This window comes from Emydura macquarii, unplaced genomic scaffold (assembly GCF_026122565.2).
Source record: "Emydura macquarii macquarii isolate MOO-44397 ecotype Brisbane River unplaced genomic scaffold, CSIRO-AGI_Emac_v2 contig_705, whole genome shotgun sequence".
Lineage (NCBI taxonomy): Eukaryota > Metazoa > Chordata > Testudines > Chelidae > Emydura > Emydura macquarii.
In genome coordinates this window covers 17,022,447-17,046,614 of record NW_027130842.1, presented here as the reverse complement: position 1 = coordinate 17,046,614, position 24,168 = coordinate 17,022,447, and the positions used below count along the sequence as shown (strand labels likewise).

General features: G+C 40.4%; 1 protein-coding gene across 2 annotated transcripts in view; it reads left to right on the top strand.

The window, feature by feature from the left end:
- Positions 1-2,828: 2,828 nt before the first annotated feature.
- The window catches only part of EZR (ezrin), a 54,299-nt gene continuing 32,959 nt past the window's right edge, over positions 2,829-24,168 (top strand). The window contains exons 1-3 of one of the 2 annotated variants that reach the window (XM_067542492.1): positions 2,829-2,981; positions 3,873-3,969; positions 23,019-23,102. In XM_067542492.1, the coding sequence (XP_067398593.1) occupies positions 3,958-3,969; positions 23,019-23,102 (96 nt within the window). In that variant the 5' untranslated portion in view covers positions 2,829-2,981; positions 3,873-3,957. The other variant, XM_067542491.1, reaches the window with a different exon arrangement.

Genomic DNA, 24,168 nt, shown 5'->3' with positions numbered 1-24,168 from the left:
CAAGATGTGGGCGTACCATGGATTTATAGAGACAATGTGATATTTCTGTTTTATTATCTATCTCTTTCCTAATGATTCCTAACATTCTGTTAGCTTTATTGACTGTCGCTGCACATTGATTGGATGTTTTCAGAGAACTATCCACAATGACTCCAAGATCTCTTTCTTGAGTGGTAACAGTTAATTTAGACTCCCATCATTTTATATGCATAGTTGGGATTATGTTTTCCAATGTGCATTACTTTGCATTTATCAATGTTGAATTTCATCTGCCATTTTTTTTTTGCCCAGTCACTCAGTTTCATAAGATCCCTTTGCAAAAAATTGACCCCTTTTGGAGGGGTCAATGTTCCATGCTGCCGCCTTTGCCCTGGGCCCAGAGGAGCTCGCTCTCCTCCCACAGCCCCAGTGAGGACCCTGTGTTCCCCTTTCCTATGCACCTCTGTCGAAGGGTACCCTATGCTCCCAACAGCACAGGGGACCCTGTGCTCTCCCCTGGACCAACCCCTTCCTTGCCTGTCCCATCCCTAGACTAGGCGCTGCTCACTGCCTTGCTACTATTGGTTAGGAGGTTTGTCACTCCATATGGTCTCAGCTGCTGATTGGTGGAGGCAGAGAAGGGGGCGGGGTGGGTGAGCTCCAGAGAAAGCCGTCTCCTGGAGTAGAGGATCTGGCTGTCCAGCGCTGCAACTGAGAGCTCCGTCAATTCCCACCTGGGTCCCGGGGCCAGAGGAGTTTACTCTCTCCCCATGGCTGGAGGAGTTCTGGGGGGAACCTGTACCCCTGCTGCCCCCCTCCCTTGTGCGTGCTGCTGCTCAAAGCCCTTGACAAAGGTGGGCACATATAACCACCCTGATTTTACAGACAGGGAAACTGAAATGCAGAAATGTTAAATGCTTTGCCCCAGGTCACACAGGCCCCAATCCTGTAAAGTGATCAATGTGGGCAGGCTCTTACACCCACAGAGCCCTACTGTGCGGGAGTGAGACCTCAGTAAGGCCCAGTTTCATGTTCTGTCTCTTGGTTCTGAGTCTCACTCCCAAGCCTCTAACCAGGGGACAACCTTGCTTTTCCTGTCACCTATGTGGTGCCTATGTGGAATAAGCAGGTGGCAGGTACTGATGGGTGGACCTCAAAAGGTTCAGAGGTTTAGGTTTGGATATTTAACGAAAACATTCAAATAAATGCCTGACCTTCATCCATGCTATTTGAACCTTTGGGGTCTGCTAAATTGGGCTTCATTCCTTCATGGAGCTCTGTGCCCTTGGACACCTGTGCCTGCAGAGAGCTTCTTGCAGGACTTTAGACCTTAGATTGGAAATCTCAGAGATGCTGACTTTTCCTGGAACGTCTACAAATGCCTTTTTTGGTGTTGGGGGCTGCAATGAGCAGGATGTACATCGGGGCTACTGGGATGTGTGGGAACTCTCAGGATAAGTGGAGTCTAGTGGAGAACCATCGCCAATCTGGTCTAATCAGCCAGTTAAATTGGGTTTATGGAGTGGCCCAACAGTAGCTGGAGCATACCAGTGAATCTTGCCCTTATTTTAAGTTTGCAGAGAATATTGTTGTTGTAAAATCAGTATTTTACATGTGCCAGCAGTGGGCTTTTTGATTAACTATATTTGTGCTTCGGATGTGCCTTGCTATGTAAAGTTTGACACATAAAAACTGAGTTATGCATGATTTAAGTTGATGTTATGTATGATTAATGTGTGAAGTCTCATAACTGCTACTGTACAGGCTTTCAATTAGATAAAATTTACTGGTAAAAATTAGTATGGGTGCTCTATCTTATGGTGACATCATACACAAAATAGATTTGGGAGACTCATGTATGACAGAATTACCAATTTAATATCACTTCTGCAGAGCTCATGCACTGTAAAATTTAGCACTACATCCCTGACTATATCTTAAACACCCCCCCCCCCAAATGAGCTGGCCAAAGAAATAAAAAGGGTCAGAAAGTTTCTCAAAGTGTGAAAAACATCTTATTTCACATTAGTCAAAAACAGCCCCCATGATAATTTGCAAACGTTCAAAAAGACAATAAAATCCTTCTCTCTGTTTGAGAATAAGTGGGAAAATTTTCAGTGCAAAAGGATAAAAGAAAAAAAAAAAAGAAAATTATAAGCCCCTGCAGAAAGGCTTCCAGTGAAAGTGCTTCCTCAGATTATATGTGGCTACTGAGTTCCTCCACTACCCAGAGGTCAACCCAACGAAACTCCAGGAAAGTTCAATGCAAGAATAAAAAGGGCTGGTGGGAAGGAGAATTTTTTTGTTCAAAACCCAAGAGCGCTAAAACCAAACAAACCCAAGTCTGGGTAAGTTCCCCAGGCAGCTGTGTCTTTTGTTCCTGCAGGCTCCTCTCTTTTGGTTGCTTCTCTCCCTAACGCCGGAGCTAATCCTTGCACCCTTTAAAATGCCCTGTAGTAATTCTCCAGCTTCTGTTATGGGAGATGAGTGCAGGGTGAGCAGAGATGCTGAGAGCCATTGAAGCAAACTATAAACCTTGTGTATAATGGAAACCACTGGGTGTGGGGCAGGAGCACCCCTTCCTCACACACACACACACACACACACGAGCAGGGAGGGACGCTGAGAGCGCGCAGGTGAGAGCAGCTCTTGTGTAAGGACGGGCGGGACAGGCGCTATCCCCCCACTAACGCCGCGGGGGGAAGCGGGGGACGCCCCGAGCCGGACGTAGGGAGCGAGAACGCCCCGGGGTGTGCACGCGCCGCCTGCCCGCACCTGAGCCGGCCGGTCCGGCCGAGGCAGGCTCGCGGTGCCCGGGCGGGACGGAGGGAGGGAGCGTGGGGCGCACACAGCCCGGGCGAGGAGGCGGGCCGGGCCCCCGCTCGGCCATATTGCAGCGGCGGGGCGGGGCCAGCCAGACACTGAGACGCGCCCAGGGACCCGAGCGCACCCCGCGGCCGCCTGCGCTGCCCCTGGTCACACTCGCTGCGGAGACCAGCCGGGTAAGGGACCCCCGCGGCTCCCGCGCTTAGGTGGCGGCGGCGATGGGGCTGGGGGAAGCCCGGGCAGGCGCGCTCGGCTCTTCCCCTTCTCCGCGGCGGGGACGGGGCAGCGCTGCCAACAGGTGTTGTGGGGATTAGCGCGCCGGGCCGGGCTCGGCTCCCGCCGCCGCCGCCGCGCGTCTCCCCCCTGCTCTAGGGCGCTCAAGGGTGTGGGGCTCCGTCCTGCCCGCGGCTCAGCGCCGAGCCCCCTCGGAAGCCGCGCCGGGGCGCCTCGCGGCAGAGGCAGACAGGGAGCAGGCGAGCGAGCCCGCCGGGTTTGGCGTCTGCAGAGCGTAGGGCTAGAGTCAGCCTTCCTCCCCCCGAGCTGTTGGTTAAGGGCAAAGGTAGCCAGCTACTGCCCCGGCCCCTCGGGGCTCCCTGTGCAGCAGTCTGAAAAAAAAGCTGCTTTGCAACAAGTCTTAATTGTATTGAATGCGTCTAACCTGCTTGAAGGCAGCAGCGGGGGGAGGGAAGCAGATTGTGTTGCAAGCCAAGAGCTGACAATAGCTTCCATTTTCCGCCCCCTCCTTCCCCTTTCCCAAGCTATTAACCTCATACCGCTCAGGAAAGGTGTTGGAATTATATTTAGTCTTTATGGGTGTGTCTGGCTGAATGACCTTCTCTAGTTGCAGCAGGGTTGGGTTTTTTTGTCACTGGGCGAGGTCTCTTTTGTGGGTTTTCTTAAAAATAAAACCCATGGAGTTTCTTAGTAATTGTTGGTCATGTATGAATCATCCTTGCTGCTCCCCCTGGTTACTTAAGAATCACAGCAGAGCACTTTGAGGTTTTAAAGTTCTTTTCCCCCTACTCAGTAGGCTAAAAGATAAACTGTTTCTACTCTCCTATTATCAGATCTCTTAGAAAAAGAAGAAACATCTTCAAGGAACTGCATGAAATTTTTTTTTCTGGAATAACAGAACCACTGCAAGAACTGAAAATGCCTAAGCCGGTGAGTGTTTGTTTGGTGTCTTGTATCTCATGGTGTTCAATGTACATTTTACTTTTTATTAGTAACTTACTTTTTATGTGACTCTTTCCTTCTAACATTTTTCACAAAGCAGTCACTCTTTATCTGATCTCAGTCCTCCTTGTCAAAGGAAATCCACACAATGCCTTCAAAAGATGAGCCTGGGAGCTTAAATTCATACCTATTATCCACTAAAAATAGTGGACTGATCAGAGGCACTGGATTTATGGTTTATTACAACAATCTATAACCAACTAAACCCTCCTTTTCTTCCCAGCTGCTTTCCCCACTCCCCTCATTCCCCCCTCCCCCCCTTAACAGGCCACTTCATTTTGAATGGTCCTGTGAAATATGTATTAACTATTTATGCTGAACAATCTGTTCCACCTTCTATTTAATTGTAACACTCTGAGTATGTTTCCCAGGCCTGAAGAAGAGCTCTATGTAAGCTTGAAAGCTTGTGTCTCTCACCAACAGAAGTTGGTTCAAGAAAAGATATTCTCACCCATCTTGTCTCTCTCTCCTTCTGTGTTTAGAAGGTTATAGAAATTAAGACATCTTATTTTGAGATTTCCATGACAATTGCAAATCTTTTTGATAGGGCAGAGCAGCATGATGAACTCATATCATCATCCAGTTTAAAAATCAAATGTCATATAATGCTGGGGGGGAAGGGGCAGAAGACCAGATGTGTTCAAGTTAGAGACACAAGGTTGTAATTCTAACAGAATCAGAAGCCCTATCCTCCAATTCTTAATTTAAAATTTTTATACTAGTATTTAAAATTATTATTATGCAAAACTCTGCTCCCCAAGGGCAAGTAACTGTTTTTGGTGGGCAAAAATATAATTCATTTTGTTCATTTATAGTTTGCATGGGTGAGCAGACTTTGCACCTGAGCTGGTAAATCTTCATGATTTTGCCAGGCTGCCTTAAAGGGGGTGTGGATGTGTGTCCCTTTAAAGTGGCTGAGGCTAAATATACTTTGTAGTGACTTACCTGTTCTGGGTTTTTTTAGGATTCACTTGCTATTAAAAATAATCATTCCAAAAGAGGAGAAATATTATACTTTGTAAAGCATAGAAATGATTCTGTGTAAACTCTTTGTCTGCATGAAGACTTCAGAACCGAAGAATTTGCTGGTTCCAGCAGAATTATATCTGAAAGGGGGGTTAATAATGGACTTGGAGAGTTCAACAACTTGATAAAAATGATATTGTATTCTCTGGAATGACATTGAAACTAATATGCATACTTAAAATTCATTGAATAAGTCACTTAATGAATAGGTCACTTCTAGGACAAGCCTGCCAAGGGCCTTGCATTTTCAAAGGTGCTGAGAATTTAAATTTATGGGAATTGCAAATGTTCAGCATCTCTGAAAATCAGGTCTGGGTTGTGTGTCAGGACAACTATAAACTGATTTTTGGACTAGAAAGAGAGCATCAGAAGTTTTTTAAATCAAATGCATTTTGCATTATGTTCTAAAACCTTCATATGTTGGTAGAAAAATACTAACCCTTGAATAACTTAAAAAGGAGAGCCTTTATTATGCTCCAAATGTAACTTTTAGAGTTAGTAATTAACAAAGTTGCAACCATTTTAATTTTATTTTCTAGTATAGGTATAGTGTGTGTCTGTCTGTGTATAATGGGAAGTGTCCTGTGACCTTTTATCTCTGTTTCTGTCAAGTCAACACTAATATAAGTGTTTTCTGCAGATTTTCATCCAAATATAGGTAGAAATAACTCAATTTTTTTTCTATGCGGGCTTGGTACATTTGTTTGAATGATGTTGTCATCATTGGTACAAATATCTTTGAAAACCTGCTGTTAGTTGGGGACATACCAAATATTGACATTAATTCACTCAAGAGACTAGAGAGGCCTGATCCAAAGCCCATTGAACTCAATGAGCTTTGATCAGGCTTTTTCTGTGTGCAGTGAAACCTTCGCCATCGGGGAAACCTTAAAGTTGCTAATCATAAAGGACAAAGTCAGTGAGTTACTGACACTGTGTGTCTTCCATAGAGGTCTGCCACCAATTTATTTTAAAATGCAGTGCAGCTATCAGAGATCTGCGGCTTTGGTTTTTTTAGCTTTGGAAAAAGGGTAAACAGATTTATCTTCCAGTGATTAGCAATTGATGTTCCACCCATTTTAATGAAGCGTTTGTTTAATTATGTTGTCAGTGACAATTGTACTACAGTTCAAGGTTAACATGTATATGGACTGCAGAATGTTTTAAAAAATGTTTGTCTGTGAATGACAATTCAATGTTCAGTAAAAATAGTACAGTCTCTCTCCTTTCTTTATGTAAGAATATATCCCTTTCTATTCATCAGAGGTAGCAATGTTCATATGAAGGTCTTTGTAAACTCTGCCTCTGCCCCCAGAAAAGAACTTTTTGAAATTCTCCTAATATATTGTATTATGAACAATTTACCCAGTTTGCAATCTGCTTAACAGGAATGTGCATGCACACACAAATGTCATACCTACTGAGAGTTTTATTAAGTGGATCCATTTTGTCTTCCTCCCTTCTCCACACTCTTTCCAGTTTGCGCTTGGTAATGACTCTTTTACAGTTAATCTGGAAATACCATAGTGTCACTGGAAAGTGTAAAAAGTGCAGACACTATCATGTAAACTACCTAAATGGCATTGGAAAACAAACTTTCTGAAATCACCTAGTTGGAATAATCTGAATTCATGGGTTCTGGTTAATTTATGCTGAAAGGTAGTGTAGGCTGAAGAAAAGTTCTTTAATCTAATCAACAAAAGCTGCTTACAACCATGTTCTTAATTCTACCTGAACTGAGCGCGTCGGCAGACACTGGAGTAATAACCTGACAGAGGCTGATATTGTTCCTCTCCTCTTGCTGGCTACTAAGTGAATAGTGAAGGGCCAAAATGTTGACAGGTGTCTGTGAGAGCTGCTGAGGAAGGGCACCGGGCACCTCCTTTGTGATTGGTTTCTGAGCCATGTGACCTCTTGGCTAGGATTTACAAGCAAGACTCTGTGGCAGCACCTACTGATATAGCATAAACCCAGTCTTTATAATCAGTGCTTAATCTGCTGTTCAGTGGACCTAACTCGTATGTTTACTGGAAAAGGATAGAAGAAGAATCCTATTGGGATTACCTTATTAAATCAGTTGTTCAGTCTGCCAGTTTCAAATTAGGGATGATTAGTTTGGACTCTTCCCTCCCAGCCCTGCCTCTTGTTTTTTACTATCATTAAATAGGATCTTTATCAGTGTGTAGGGCATTGTGGGATAGAAATTAAAGCTGTCACTTCAGAGCTGGAACTGCACTGAGAGAGATCAGAAAAGGATAATGCCCTCTAGCCAGTAGATTTAGTGACTCTTAAAGGAGCTAACATACTAAATTAGATGTTGTCTGTTTATTTTCTGTTTAAAGTAGGTAACGTGTTGATTCCTTTACAGTGATGTCAGAATCTGGTGTAAACAAATATGATTGATCTATTCATATTTCATACCTTCTTTGATGGGAGTCTTTGAGATGACAGACAGCTCTTATTTTCCATAAGTCACTTTTTAAATTGATTAAAAAGCTTATTCGGTAATGCAAATATTTTTTAAAAAGTCCTTTAAAAAGAAAACCAAAGAAACTTACATAGTTTAGGGATTATGACCTTTTTGGTTATATGTGTCATTGTATACAAAGGGATTCATTGCTTAAAATCGGGATGCTGGCAATACTACTGCTCTACTGCCTTGTATATTTAATAGTCTTTTTCCCCTTACTACTAAATTAACTCAACCATATCCCAACACCTTTTGCTACATTTTGGGAATTTCTATTGAATCTTGTGATGCCCATTTTACCTTACAGAAATTGCTATAAGATGAATTCAAAACTGCTATCAACAGTACTATATGGCAGCTAAAATAATCTAAATATCTAAAATAATACCAATCATTTCAACTAAAATTGTAGATTTTTTTTTTTAAATCAACATGTACTAAGTCAAAGTGTAACTCTTCTGAAGATAGAAGCACTCTTCAATAAAACTATTTAGCATACAACTTTTGGTCCCCAATTCATGTGTGTTTGGAGGCTGGGATAAAATCAGTTATCTGTCAATCGTCAGCAAATCAAATATAATTTCCTCTAAACAATGGTACCCTGGGTTATGCATACTAAATGATTTGGGCAAAAATAAGTAAAGTAGATGCCATACTGTGCGGGGGGCATAGACTGTGATATTTGTTTAGGCTATCTTAAAAACAAAACAAAATACTAGAAGAAAGTCTAAACTTAAAGTGCTGCAGAAGTTACCAGGGAAGTGTTTGCAGAAGTGTAGTTTGATGAAACTCTTCTCAGTAAATAGAAGGAGGGTAAGCCACAAATGCAAGGGGCAGCATGGAAGAAAAGATGAAGGTGGCAATAGGGAGGGAGCATAGGAGAAGATGGGAGCAGAGTTGTTGGCAGGAAGTAAGTTGAGCTAGGCCTTGAACACGAGATGCTTGACTTGGAAGGTGAGAGGAAGTCAGTGAAGGGCATTGTGAGACTGATGTGGACACAATGGCAGAAGAGGACAATATTTGAGTTTTCTAATGTAGTAATATTTTTGTACAGATGCAGAACGGATCTCTCAGGACGTACAACCAATGCTCTGTATGCAAACATCTGTCTCTTTTCTTTGCTGTATTGAGGTTTTTTAGTGACTTGTCTCCAGTTTTTTTCCAGCAGATATTTTGGATTTTTTAGTAAATTCTTTCTCTGATCAGAGCTGAGGAAAATCCTGTATAACAAATGACTTCACAAATTTAGTCTTGCCTTCTGCTGGTGAAATATCTGATATATAAGCTGCTGATGGCAGCTTTCTCCAATTTATTTGGACTCTTGGTTCCCATTTTCAAATTCAGTGTCTACAAATACATGTGTGTATGTGTGACTGTCAGATTGGTTCTCTGAACATTTATGCCACTAAAATTCAGTCTTTCTCTTTCCTAGAAGGCAAGCCCTAAAAGGAGGTGAGGAATTCACTTTTAAAAATGAGAGAAGAGTCTTAATAAACCTTTCCCCTTCTACACCTCCATCCCCAAACCCACCCAGTTCCATTCTTAATTACATACCTTTTAACTGTGGAGGATGATGGACTTCTGTCTTCATGTTTCCTAAAGGAATTTATCTTCTTAAGTCCTTCATATCAGATTGGCGTAACTGGACTTGAGTCCATAACTAACAAAACTCTCTTGTATATGTTGACATTAACAAGCTATTCACAACAATGTCTATTGAATTGAATTTCCCACTCCTATAATACATTTTTACTATTATATTCAAGGTTGGTTTGGCTATCAAAGCCAATTTAATGATTAAAAGTATTCATGAGTAATATAGACATTTGTACCTGTCTGATACTTGCTCATTTTTTTAATAATCAGATGTTTTTAATAATGCTATAAAGTTATACGTACATAAGATGAACATTGGCGAATATATGCACTGGTGCAAGATGGAAGGGAACTTGCTTTCACCATGTTTAGGATGACTCTTACTCATGAGCATGGGATCAAGGCTGTGGATACTGTTAATTGAGGGCATAGTTCATAGTTTTGCCTAAAATCAAATTAGTGTATGAGCAGAGTCAGCCTCATTGAGGTCAGGATGCTTTAAGATAATTAGCAGCTGCTGCAGAGCCAGAAAGGGTGTTTTACATCTTGTCTTATTAGTAACTAATAAAAAGCAGTCCACTCTTTTTAAAAGGAAAAAGCTGTATGCTCCCCTTTGGTTCCCCTTGTACACAACCAAAACACTGATAATTTTAAACATAGGTCAGATTTTGAGAATAAAATTACTTGACCCTTACATATTTGCATGTGTGTGTAATTAGCACCCTTATTTAGTGTCTTCTGTCCCTGGATCTCCATGTACTTACTTCACATAATGTTGGGTCTTACATCAGCCCTGAAGATAAGCATTGTCCCATTTTACAGATGTGATCTTGTTCCCAGCTGTGTGGTAGACTTGTTTAGTGACATCAGGTAAGCTACTTAACACTATACCTAGCCCATAAAAGTTGGGGACTGAGCTGGGAACAAAACATAAGCCCTGACTTGCAGTCCCCTGCTCTAACCATTTAAACCACACTCCCTTCCTTAAAGATGCACTAAGCCACATCTGGCTTCTCCTGAATCATGTGAGGTAATTCTGTTGATTTATGTCAGTAAGCAAGCAGAATTTGGTCCATTATATAAAGTTGATAACATCTGAAAACAAGCATTGGGGAAGAAAGATGGTCTTGTGAGTAAGGCCTTATGATCTGAAGATCTGGATTTTTATTCCTGGCTGTGGCATCAGCTTCCTTTATGATGTTAGGCACGTTGCTCGACTTCTTTGCACTTCAATCTCCTTGTCTATAAATGAAGATAGTGCTTCCCTACCTGAAAGGTGCATTGGGAAATAATATTTAATAAGACTTGGAGAGTCTCAGTTGTAAGGTGCAATAAAAGTGGTATTCTGTATGTTTGCTCTCTCATGGGTACAGCAAAAAGAGGATTTTGTTCAATTGGTTAGTCAACTCAATTGTCTGAAGTAGGTGTCATGCACAGAGGAGTCTAATGTAAAATAGAGCATAATTTATGTACAAATGTTTTGGAAAATGTAAGTTCTTTCTCCTTATGTGCGTTTTGTATAGTCAAGCCACAGATGCCTTTTCGTGTGTTAGCCGCAGTATCACTAATAAGGCATGAGTGAAACTGAAGAGAGGGTTGCATTTAAGATGAAACCCAGTTTTGGTGTGGCATTAGGGGCTCAGGAATACAAGCTGAGGCAAGGCTGAAATGCTGCCTTCTGAGAGCTTAATTAAAAAAAAAAATCTTTCCTACAGCTTGACCTGCCTCTCTTCTTATATCCTATATAACAAAACAATTCCATCTTGACTTGCACTGACCTTTCTTTACATGAGAGCAAATAACTATCCTTCAAAGCTCCTCTTTGACTAGAAGGTGAAGCTTTTACAGCAGTAGGCCCCACCGATGCCCACAGAGAATGTGTGATGTGAGGGAGGGACTTGACTGGGAAGTAGGTGACTGTGGCATGGATAAAACCGGAGAAAAGGTATGTGACCAAATCAGCAAACTTCATTTTGACACACATGGAATAGGCACGGTCTCTGTGAAACTAGGCACAGAGATAAGTGACCCATAATGCATCACAGTTTCCCCAAAGTAAGTGTTGCCACTTCTTTCATGTTCTCCCATTACACTCAATTGCCTAAAAATATCCCTTCGTTTACCATGATGCCTCCAAGGGCACTGCGGGGAGCCTGATCACCAGTAATACCTTTCCAATAGGTATAACTTGCTCCTCTCCTCCTTTTCTGTGCACATTCTTACCCCTCCACTTCCCTCCTCTCTGCACACTGTATTCCCTGAACTGCCCGGTAGTGGCCCTCTGGGGAAGTGTACGTTGCTGTTCTCATTTCCTCACTCATTCATCCAAGCCCCTGAACTCGCACTTAGATCAGTAGCTGTTTTCCAACTTCAGCCCTCAAATTTAATAAAGATACCAAATGATCTTGAAATATTGTATAGAATTTATCCATAACATTAAGCTTTTTGTTTTATTGGATTATAAAAGGGTACCAGATTACACTGTCAAAACTACTGAAGAAATGTCAAATGACTAAAAAACCCTGAAATTATTGTTAAGCCTGAAGGTTTAGAATGTTTATATTTCTAGGGTTGGTCCAGAGCTAATATTTACAGCTCTTGCAAACCATCCAGCAAACTTGCAGCTCTATTTTTGGAGTCTAGACTGAGTGGCTATGCATTCAAAAACTTGTGAAAACAAAGCTATTTGTTTTTTAAAAGTTTCAGTTTAGGTTGTAAAGGCCTTATTCTATTAAATACATTGAATTATATTAACAGGATGCAATTTTTTGTGTATGGCTGTTGTGATGAAAGTGTCTATATATGAAAGAGTTACATGCAGTTGTCTGCAGGTTTCTTTGGTATTTACCCTTTAAAGACAAAGAATCTGTTGTTTGCTGCAGTCTGTGGATCTTAAATTTATAGCTAAGAATCATAGTATGAACCATATGTCATCAAGAGGAGTAGTGAGTGTTGTGTTGAAGTCATCAAAACTGGTTGTGTGCTGTTACAGCAGTTCTTATGCGTACAGATACGGCACACCAAGTAAGTGCCAATAAAGTCTTTACCACATCATCTGTTCTGTAATAAGTCAAATAGCTAAAAGTGTGTTAACTTTTTTTTAGTGGAAGACTTCAAAAATTCTCTTCACTTTCTTAAAGCCAGGCTGCAGTAGTAGAATGACAAACATGATATTATGTTGATTTTGAAGTCTCAAATTTTGGAACTTTTCAGGGCCAAATAAAATTGATTTGTGTCTCACTGAAAAGTTTTGAAATGTCTCATGGCATTAAAAAAAAATTAAGTTTGAGACATTGGACCTTAAACCTGTCACTCATCTCAGACTGAGCGTTTGTTTGTTTGTTCAGGGTATAATTTTAGTGTGTGTGTGGGGGGGGTTTGCAGGAAGCTTATGTTTGGGAGAGGAGGAGAAATGTTTTTCTAGGAAGTAAGCTTTTCTTTAAATGGCAATTGTTTGAAGCTGCTCAGAGGTCAAGAACATTGGAAGTCCCAGGAGAGGGCTTAGTGGGCAGAGTGCATATAAGACTGTCCTGCAGGATCAATTAAACTTAGCACATAGATAATATTTCTGTCTGCATGTAATCTAACACCTTGAAGTCTAAAGGTTCCCAAACACTTGAACTATTTATGTAAAGCTCCACTGAAATTCAGCCACCTTTGGGATGGAGGGCAGCAGCCATACAGAATGCACATCAGTGGAAGAGGGTAGGACGTTTTGGCCAAGGACACCCGTGCAAACCTGCATTCTTGTTTAAAAGCTGGCATGGTATTTTGTAATGTCCATATAGACCAGAGAGGACTCTGTTTTTGAGTTTATATTCCAGAGGCACCCTCCCATAAAAGTGAAATAGTGCTCCATTTATTTATTTTGGGATGAAGAGCCAAGATGACCTTATTAATACAGCTGACTGAGGAAGAGGAATGAGTCTTTGGGGGGGAGGGAGAGGGAATCTCTGTTTTTCACCCAAAAACACTTTGAAATTCAACCAGCTTGAATTACTGGGATTTGAGTTTATAAATCTAGAGTCTCCAGGCCAGAAGTCTGTTTATGTGCACCTTACAAAGTCACTTGCAACAGGGGAAACTAAGTTTAAAACTGTTTCCTGCAATATCTTGGGCAAACTCTATAGAATTAAGTTAAATCTTTATTGAATGGTGTTGAATAGCTTTGGGATCCATTGTATTGAAAATATATATGTTTGTGCACTATTGTGGGCTTGTATGGAACTTTTTTAGGAGGAAGAAGGATTAATGCAATCTCTGGAGGATAATGTGAACTTCAAAAGATTACATTGACCAGTATAGCAGACACAACTGATCTTTTGGAACAATGTGCGTGAAGTGGAATTCCTAGGAAGTATTGGGTGGGGGGGTTGCAATCCCCTCCTGCCTATGGTTTAAGCCTAAGAAGCTTCGCTTGTGGGGGGGACCTTTTGTCCAGTGATCACCTGTTACAGGAGAACAGTTCACAGACCTAATCTGGATTCTCCAGGGACCAACAGGATTTTTGGATAAATAGCCTGGTTTTAAATAGGCCCAGAGCCTTCATTCTGATCCAGTAAACGGATGGAACCATCCACTCCCAGTCCTTAGGAAGGATCGGAAGGATGGACACTAACCAGAGCCTTTTTGTAGATGGATGTGGAGGGGATGATTTCTGGTAAGCTTATTGGCATGTGTATAAATTCCTTTTTTTTAATGTTTTCACTGTAGGGCTTTTACCTGAAGAATAATATAAGCTTGCTTAGCAAGAGCTGTGTAGTATGTTATAACTACCAATGACACTTTCATCTCTGAGAAGAGTAGAGAAGTAAGTCTTTTAAGGTGGGCTCTCTTTTTTCCTGGGAATAACACAGTGAAAGCAGAGAACTGTTCAGCCTGGAAATAAGGTGTTCAGGAGAGAGAATTATGGGAAGAAGAGCAATGGCTTAGGGGGCTGGAAGCTTAAAGTGGATGCCTTTGCTGGACAACTGAGGGAAATATGGGTGCCGGTGCCCTGGACTGTGACAACTACCATTTTTACTTGCTGACATTTTGCACTCACTTTGCAATGGCATAAATAATTATGTGGGGTAGGGTAATAGAGAATTGGGCCCTTGGACTAGATACCCTAGAACCACAAATTCTCCTGTAAAGGAGGCTGTATTCAATCTAGGCAAAACTTTGCATTGCCATATTTCCATCTCTCTCATCCTCTCGTTTCTTTATGTAAGAAAATAACAGCACAACTATTGACAATCTCTAAAAATATTAACAAACCAAATGTGGTGTAGGGAGAATAAAAGGAGTTTAGGGAACTAAATCCTGCCTACCTGCCACTCCTTGAATAACGTAAAACCACACCAACTTGCCCTAATGACGGGTTCCCCCTGTGACTGACTCACATCTGACAATAAACCTTTTTATTCTGTTTCATAATTACAGTGTCTTGGCAAACTTCTTACATAGCTTGTAACAGTGTTTCTTTTATAGTTGCCTCTTGCTACCCTTTTATAGAATGGTAGCTAAAAGTCATAGCTTGTGTTGCTTTTAATCCAGCATATTTCTCACAACTTGCCAGGAAAAGCACGAAAGGTCTATGACCAAGTCCAGCCGGTTCAATTCAAATTTTACCACTGTCTAAACGTTGGTGTTCTAAATCTGCTTTGTACACAACTGAAAAAAATCTTCAAATGTAGTGCAGATTGTGAGGGTGAAGTGTGTGTGGGGGGGGCATTTAGATGAATATGACCTAATGCCCACATTTGTCTGTAATGGGGGAAGAAACATTTAGCTGGAAGTAATATGAGACTGAAAGTTCTGTGCTTCAATCTTAACAAGCAGATGTTGCATCATAGAAATGACCATCTTGTATAGAGGCAGGTATCTCTTAGCAGTCTGGTAGTGTCATTCATTTTATACACACAGATGGGTCCCTGCTTTATCTGGTAAAGAAAAGTTCATAGCCTGCTGTATAACTAAAAATTAGTGCCAATCTAGCTGTACTTGCATTGTTACCTGTCTCTGCATGTGTGTTGCGGTTGTTCTCTTCTTCCCCCTACACCCCTTCCCAAGCTGCCAGCAAGCTCTTAAGGTTTTAAGCCAGTCTGAACTTGGTATTTATTACCTGAAGCAGTTGGAGGCTGGCACTTACAGAAGAAATTGAACTTAGATCCTTGGATAGGAAAGTGGAGGGTAGGAAAACAAAGGTGAAAGTAGTGCTGGCTGAGTCTTGGGTCACAGGTACACAAGACTGATTTCATCCAGAGCAATGCCATAGAACTTCTGGGGAGAGGTGTTATGGGCACAGAGGGCAGTGTAACCTTTTAAAATCTACATTAAAGCCCAAGCGTTATAAATTAGTTGACCTTTCTTTTGTACTGTGTGGGCACAGAACACTTTAAAAGATGCATATGACATTCTCTGTCAAATCCAAAAAACTAAGACAAATTACTCTAGTGAGCAACAACACTACAAATTACATGATGAAGTTTATAAAAGATGAGCCAGGAAGGAGTGACTGGAAACAGTGGTACTTTCCATAAACAGCTTCTCCTACTCCTGTCTCAATATTGACTTTTTCAAGAGGAGTCTTTTATTCTGCAAGCAATGTTGGGTTACAAATTAACTATCTTAAGAGGACAAGCTTCAAAATTGGGCATTATTGCTTACAAGACAACTATTTAAAAAGACAGGTTTAAAATTCCATTCTAGGGTTTTTCCAGTGGGTAGTGCATGTGCACATGCTAAATCAAACCATTTACACGACTAAAAAACATCAGACTTGCTGCCTTTTGTGTATTTTGAAGAATTTGGTTTAGAAATAAAATAGTGTTTCACAAGAGCGCGCAGAGTATGTGACTTCATTCCATCACTGGAGTGGGAATACAAGTCTAACAGAAAACCAAGTAGAATGCTTTTCTCTTTGGCCAGAAAATCAAGAACTAAAACAAACAGATCATGGATTACCCCTGACTAGTTGACTAATTCTTCACTTTAATAAAATAAATAAATAAAAAGAGCTTGGATCTTCCTTAAACATTGTAGGCCAAACTGATAGTTGTCTGAGCTTTCACTGAAGAATGAAAAGGCAAACTATAATTTGAAAGTCTGATTCAAAATCCCTTGCCTTCTCAACTGCTTCAGCTTTCACACACTAATATTGGGATGCTCCTTGTTTTCCAGACATTGGTGTTTTCTGCTATAGAAGATTTTTATCCTATGGACTGAACAAAAAAAAAGACCTCTTCAGGATAAACCTTGCAGGCTTCATCTATGCACTATATAAAGAAGTAAAAAAGGGCACAAGCTCAACTATTTTTCATCCTCCTGTGGGTCACCCTTTAGGATAATGGCAGAGGGGACCTATTTAAAAAAGAGAGATGGAGAGGGGGAAGATGCCATGAGTTTAATGGTCATTAATGGGGGATTAGTAAACCAACAAACTGGCCTTGCAAGGTGTAAAAATTACCAAGGAATCTGGAGCCCATTCCTGAAACACACAACAAAAATACTCATAAAACCCACTCAGTGATGAGTATAGTAGATAGTAGCATAGAAGCTGTTTTCACAGTGAGTTTTACCTTATGCTTTATACCAGTTTATTGAAATAAACACTCAAAATCCACTGCCACTTTAAGAGGTCATCTAGCTCACTAAGGACCTGACCCTACAAAGAGAACCATGTGGATGGAAATCTCTGTGGATTTCCATTTACTTTGTTGGGGTTCTATGCAACTACAGGGGTCTGTGCTGTTCTCTCTGCAGCTTCTGAGCATTGGGCCTCATCTAAACACATGTTGTACCAATGTAAATCTGCTTAGAGCCTGGTATAGTCAAATTAGTGCAACCCCTCCTTGTGTGGACACTCTTGAATCAATGCAAGTTAAAACCTGTTCAAAAGTGTCCGCAAAATCAGGGTGCACTGAATTTTAACTAACCAGTTTCTAAACCCAGTTAGTTGAATCAGTACAACTATTGTGTGTACTGTGAAGCCTAATTTCTAGTAGGTCACTTTCTGCATCACCAGTTTAGGAGTGGAAGAAGGAAACACTTAAGTGTTCATGAGCTCCCAGTCTTCTACAGTCCTCTGTGAACTCTCAGCTTTCTATATCTTTGGGCAAGCAGATACACCCCTTATTAGCCATTTCTCAGTTCGTACTGAACATATTCTTCAGTATTGCCGTCACCAAATGTTTAAAAAGTATGGGTTGGACCCAAAAGATTAGCTTAACAGTATGATTAAAAAAATTGGGGGTTTACTTGCCATCTGGTTTTAAAGCTTTTAGGGTTCATGTTTTCAAGCTTTTTCCCTGCATCCATGAGGGCTGCAACTTAATTTTTTTAAAAAAAAATCAAGCTGAGATTCTCCCATAATAAATTATTTCCAAAAGCTGGGGCTATATTTAAAATATCAGATAGTTCAAGACTTGCGACAAAGTTGTGGGACAAATTGATTCTCAAGTCTGTACTCTTGGTCCTGAACCAACCAACACTAACAAGAATTGAATGTCAATAGAGGGGAGTCCCCCTTTCGGTACCCTTTCTGATATTTTGTTACATGAAAGCACTACTGCTAATAGCAGATATTTAACCAATAGCTCTTTCTGTAAACAGCTGTAGTTGCTAAGGCTGAAATGAGCTTCTCACCCGTAAAGACCTAGTGCAGATCTGAGAAGGGAATTTTACCATATGGCTCTACACTCAGATGGCTCTATACTCGGATACTCCTTGTATCAAAGATAATAGGAATTATTTGCGTGTTGGGAGAGCAGAAATTGGAGTTCAGTCATGTGGGTCTGATGAGAACTTTGCTACTGAAAGAGCAGAATTTTTAGTACGTGTGTAATGCGGGCAAGATTGCCTGGCTTGCACATTCTTGCCATCTTATTGCAACCATAATCTTTTTTTTAATTGCTTTGGATTTAAATGTAGCTTAAAACCCAAAAAGAAAATGCTAAGGAAAGCAATAATTAACCTTGCTGGATAAGGAATAGTAAAGACTAGAATTTCTGACCACAGTGAAGATAGAGATAACAGGTGACTTGACTGAACTATTCAGAAATATAATGTAAAAACTGATAAGTCCTTCCCTTCCTGTGACAAGTTGCTCTATATAATGCACTTATCGTGTTTTACTGGTGTTAAATTATTGCCCCTGTATCTTAGGAATTTACTGCTAAAGGAATGAAATGAATGGGTTGTCTAATTTTATGGTCTCTTAATTTGCATAGACACAGGTGTTACTAATGTAAGGGCAATCGGATCTCCTGTATCAGGGTGTAAGATGACTTTTACAGTGTTCGTTATTTTCCTCCTACCCTCTGGGTACCGCACTTAACAATTGGCTATGCAGTGGTTAATCTGGCTCTCTCGTAGGGTGGGTGTCTTCTTGGGAATTAACTGTGGCCAGAAACAGGCAAGTAGAAGAGATGGATCATACCACTGATCCAATGTTGCAATATTTTTGTTTGAATTTTTCATACAAATTCCTTTTTTAAATTGAACTTAATTGAGTGTACCACCCTTCTGTTAAAAGTTGATCTTTTCCCTAGGATACGGCTTATTAAAAAAACAAAACATTAATGTCTTGTTGTAAGGCCTTCATGGTTGACAGCTTACATAGCAAAAACAAAAGGATCCTAATCATAACTACCATGGCTTCTACTCCAAGACTTATTTATAAAGATACCGCTGATTTGAAACTGGATTAAGTAGGAGCAGAGCCAGCCTTATTTATGAGTGGGCCTGAATGAAATTTTTCATGTACTTCCATTTTTCCTGTCCCAATGACAAGTAGGTTGTTCAAAGCTGACGCTGATCAAATCCAAATCATAGTCTTAGTGTTCCATAGTGCAGTAGATGAGGCTTGTGAAAACTTTGATCTTAAATCTGGACATTTTGGCTTGAGGCTGGATGCAAAATTATTTTTGTGATATGCTGAAAAGCCAAAAGAGAGGAGATGATTATACAGTTCATCGCTTGCACATTTCTCTCTCTGGCTGTGGCGTGGGGTGTGTTCCCTTCCATCATCTTTTCTACTCTGAAGGCACAAAAATCTCTGCACAGGCCAGGCCATCTGTTTTGGGTTTTTTTAAATTTCTGTATATGATAACACAACACACAAATTTGTCTAACATCCTGATCCAGTAAACCTATATATGCCTACTTAATTTTGTGCATAAGAATAACCTGTTTGACCTGCGTAAGTGTTTGCAGGATTGGGGCCTGAATGTGGAAAGCCTGCATCTTACTGTTTAGCACTTGTATATGCTAAAGTGTAAATATTTCATACACTGTGTATAGTACCTACAGTATCTCTTTATTTATTTCATCTTCAACCATAGTGGTGGCTCTTGCTCTCTTTTGGCTCAGGGCCCAATTTCAGTCGTGGTATAATGCCAAGATTTATTAGTGATGTCATATATGGTGATCTGTCTTGCTGTCTCATGCAGAGACAACTTCCTATGTGGAAGTCTCTCTTATGCATCGGGTTTCTTCCATAACTCCTTACCACTGAGGCTTCTGTTGCTGATAGGTTAGTAGTCTGTCTGCTCCCACCATAGCATCTTCTCCAGTTGTCTGTACCTGTACAATTTTGATCGCCATCTTATTTGCTTTGGCTCTCATCTGTTGCCACTACTTTTCTATGGGCCTTACTGATTACAGCCCTGGCATTGACCTCACCTTTTAGAAAAAACACTTGTAATCCTTGACTCCTCAAGGAAGTTTAGGCTTTACACACCCTCTTTGTTACCTTGCCTCAGAGACCAAAAACTTATACCATGTCTCTGTGTGAATATCCCAGGATCACTTTTCAGACCACAAAGCTCTTGTCTAAAACGAGGCTTATGGGGAGGGAGGAAGAGGTGGGGGGGACACCTTAGATGGAAGATTCCCTAGCCTTACCAGGCAGGCCCCAAACCCTTGAAAGTATAGTAGACAATTGAAAGCATAATGCTTCTCTTTCTAGAGATCAGTCTCTTTAACTATCCAAGTCCTTGTCTGACCTTTTTGGCACTATTGGAGATCCAGGCCCCAGTGTCAAGTTCTTACTTAGATCTGCTGGCCAGTTAGTTGGTCATGAACCTTTTTTGCAACAGGTAGTCCGGGTTCATTAACCTAGTCTCAGTACCTTTGTTGTCTCAGTCTAGGGAAAATTAATATTGAGATGAACCAGGCAGCCAGTCCAATACATTTGCCCACTGTAACAGAGAGCAGATAGGACAAAATTGTTAACATGTGAACTATGTTCTTAGAGCTAAACCCCTGTTCAAACAACTAAAAATAAATGTGGGATGTTGGGTCTTTATAAGGGCCATCAGTAGTGATTGTGTGGCTGTTTCTGTAACTTGTTTCAATTCTTAAAAATTAAATAGGATATCTTGGTATCAGAGTACTTAATCTTTTTTTATACTTTCAAACTAGGGAGCTAAAGAACTCTTAATATTTCCTCATACAGTAATAATGTGCTAGTTGCTACTACCGCAAGAAGTGTATCAAGTTGTCAGCTGAAATTCTAGGTATAGGAAGGCAGTAGGATTCAGCTGTATGACAGCAGGGAAAAATATCCTTTCAACCTCCCCAAAATCTCGTTGCAAAAACATACTTTAACCTCATAATGTGGCTTTCAGCCAAAGGTGTAAATAAGCTAAGGAATTGCAGATTTGTATTGTAGGTAAGGATTATGAATGTATGCATTTCTTAGAGAGTGTAGAAAGAGATTAGTATATAATATTATCTGACTTTACTGTGCTGTGGGGAGTGGCAAGAGGATTTCTTGTTTGACGGGTTAGATCTTCAAATCTTGGTCTTGCCACTTCTCAATAGTTTTTCAGCTTTCAGTGCAAGTCCACCCTTCTCTCTCTTCCACCTCCCCCTCTTCCCTTCCCCCCCACCCCCCCGTACCCCCAGGTACTCCTAGCGCACATTGTTGAGTTGGAAAGTCCTTCCCTTTTAACAGGAAGAAGACTTTTGTTAAAGCATGGAAATTGGGTGCTGTCTCTCACTTTTAAGGATTCTAGAACCCTGCAAATGCTAGAGCTAGGGTAAAAAAGAAGCTTTCGAAAAGTTTAGATTTTTTTTAAAAAAGAAATCTAGATCCTTCAAAATTCTGTCATGCTTAAACGGATTACTGTTTAAAAACTATGATCTGAACAAACCCTTAAAGGCATTGGCTCATTTAGTAGACAGCTTGTGGGGCTTGGCCACAGGGCATACACAATTCTATAACTGAGGACCCTCCAACAAGCTGGAAGGACGAAGGGAGAGATTTTTTTCTAAATAACTCATTTTGTTAGACACTTGGAGCCTATGTAACTCACTGAAAGTGTCTTATGTTTTAACTTGAAAGTGTTTCATTTTGTAATGAAATACATTAAAACTAGTATTGCCAATATTTTACAGTTAACCTAAATGTAGTTTTATATATAAATTACAATTTTTAAGGGCAGTTGATCAGTCTCTAGTATCTACATTATTTTTAAGTTGCTAAAAGCTATACAAACTTGAAACTGTGCAAAAGGGCAAATTTTCCTCTTCCACCTCTTAATCCCTGTCTAAAAATATTTCTACTGTACCATTACTGGTGTACAATTTCCTCACCTATTGCAGACTCTTCTGGTCTGTTAGCTTTGGCATTCTGTAGTGTTGCATTAATAAAATGTTGCGAAATCACTGAAGCTATCCCTTTTCCTCCTAAGAAAGAGGAAAAATACACCAAGCTGTACAATCTGTAGCTGGTAAATAAAAATATCCTTGCATTATTTTAGTAATGCAAATTATACAGTGAGCAAATGGTGGAACAAAGAGGGCGAATGGGGGAGTGCATTACAGCCTGTTTCCATAATTTTATGTAGCAAAACTGCCTGTAGTTTTCAAGTTTTTTTTCATGGTTTCTTTTCCTTCTCCCTTAAGGATATTTGTGTTGCACACCTCAGGAGGACTCTTCCCTCTCTCCTCCCTGGGTTGCATTACTTTTTAGGTGACAGTAATTGCAGATAATCCTTTTTTGAGCTGCCATTACTGTGCTGCTCCTTATGTTGCTCCCTGAAGGCTTGGTGGCTCCTTTCCTGGTTGCTGATGGATTAATAGACAGGTTTTCTTGTTTGCTAGTAAAATACCTCTAGTGTTCTGCATACAATACCAACCTTCCTATTTTACACACTTGATCACTCTCCTCTTGCCTTTTGAATACACACAATCAGCTTTATTGTAAAATGATGGCTATTTAAAATACTTTAGTTATTCCACAGTGTTCTTAAACCTCCCTGAACACCTTTTGATGAGCTCAGTAGATCTGTTTATAAGCATTATTGATGTTTATTTGATTAATGCTGATTGGCTTGGAAGAATAATCAACAGCCTTTTACCTTTAAAACCTCATGTTAAATCCAGTTCTAACATAAAGGAAAGCTGAATTTATCATTTAAAATGCCTAAATTTAGTTTAATCGTTATGACATCCTTTTAGGAGTAAGGAGAGTCTTAAAGGCAGTGTACAGTCCTTGATGCACTGTGCTCAGAAGCAATCAACACTAAAATGCTTTCTCATTTAACCAGAAATCCAATATAATTCCAGGCTAAGTAGCAAAACCTGTGTAGCAATCTATATAAGACAGTGAAGTCAGTGTCTTTAATTAACTTGGTCTGCATGATAACACAAAACTCTTAATTGAAGAATACATTAAAATGTAAATAATCTTTTTTTAAAAAGAGAGTGGAGCCATTGTTAGTGCTTATTGTCAGTGATGTGGAGATGCCTACAATGCCTTCAAGGAATGATATTACTCAAATAATGCTTAAAAACATATAACCGGTATTCTATTATATATGAAATATACATATAGTTCACACCGGATTCTAGGTTTTCAATGTTTTTTAAATCACTCTACTTATTTTCTCTTTAGATCAATGTTCGAGTTACCACTATGGATGCGGAACTGGAGTTTGCCATCCAGCCAAACACTACAGGCAAACAGCTATTTGACCAGGTCAGTTGTGCATGTGTGTGAAACCATTTTAAATTGTAAGCTCTTCTTCAGGTCAGGAACTATGTCTCTTCTGACTTTATGCAGAGACTATCACAATGGGGTATTCTAAAGCCTGACTGTAGCCTTTGGTCTTGGCCCCAATACATAAACAAAGATCCTAAAAAATATATTTTTTATATTGGCCACCATTTTTTTTTAATTTTAAAATTTATTAACCAATAAATGGTATGCTTGTCAAATATCCACTAGTGCATTCACCCAGCCTTTACATCTCTTGATAGTTGCCTTATTTTCTCCAAAAGAGAGACTCGTGGGTTGTCCTCTGTGTGGTGAACATTATCACCCCCATAATGAGTCTCTGCTAGAACTCAGTGCACTCTCTGTGATGTTGCACCAGTTTATAAAAGTAAATTTAAGAATTATTAATCTCACTCTGAGACTTGAACTATAGGGCATCTGTCCCTGCTATGAGATTACAAGGGGGAGGAGACCATAACAGCCTAGAATGAAGGGGCAGTGGTAATGACTTCAGGCTTGTATTCCAAAGGATATGAGAGAGGCTGATTAGTATCCCTGGGGTCTGTTTCTATAGTGAAGCCAATTTCCAAGTGATTGCATGAATCTTTCTCTTTGTATTGAGTTTCGTACTCTCCTGGTGACAGAGGTGCAGTAGAGCATGATGGAAAGTTCCAAAGGGGTAACCGTGTTAGTTTGTATACAGCAAAAACAACGAAAGTCCTATAGCACCTTAAAGACTAGCAAATTTCTGTGGGCATAAGCTTTCGTGGGCTGCAACCCACTTAGTCAGATGCAAGACCGACGAAGTGGGTTGCAGCCCACGAAAGCTTATGCCCACAGAAATTTGTTAGTCTTTAAGGTGTACAGGACTCTTATTTTTTCATGATGGAAAGGTTTCATTGTGCCACCTTGCTAGTTTCTTCCCTTGCTGATGTGCTGGCCTGTGAAGAATCAGCTGTTTAAAACTTTTCTGTGTGAGTAATGTCTTCCACTAAGCTGCTATGTCTTGTCTAAATTCCAATGACTTTATGTCCTTCTACATCAGTAA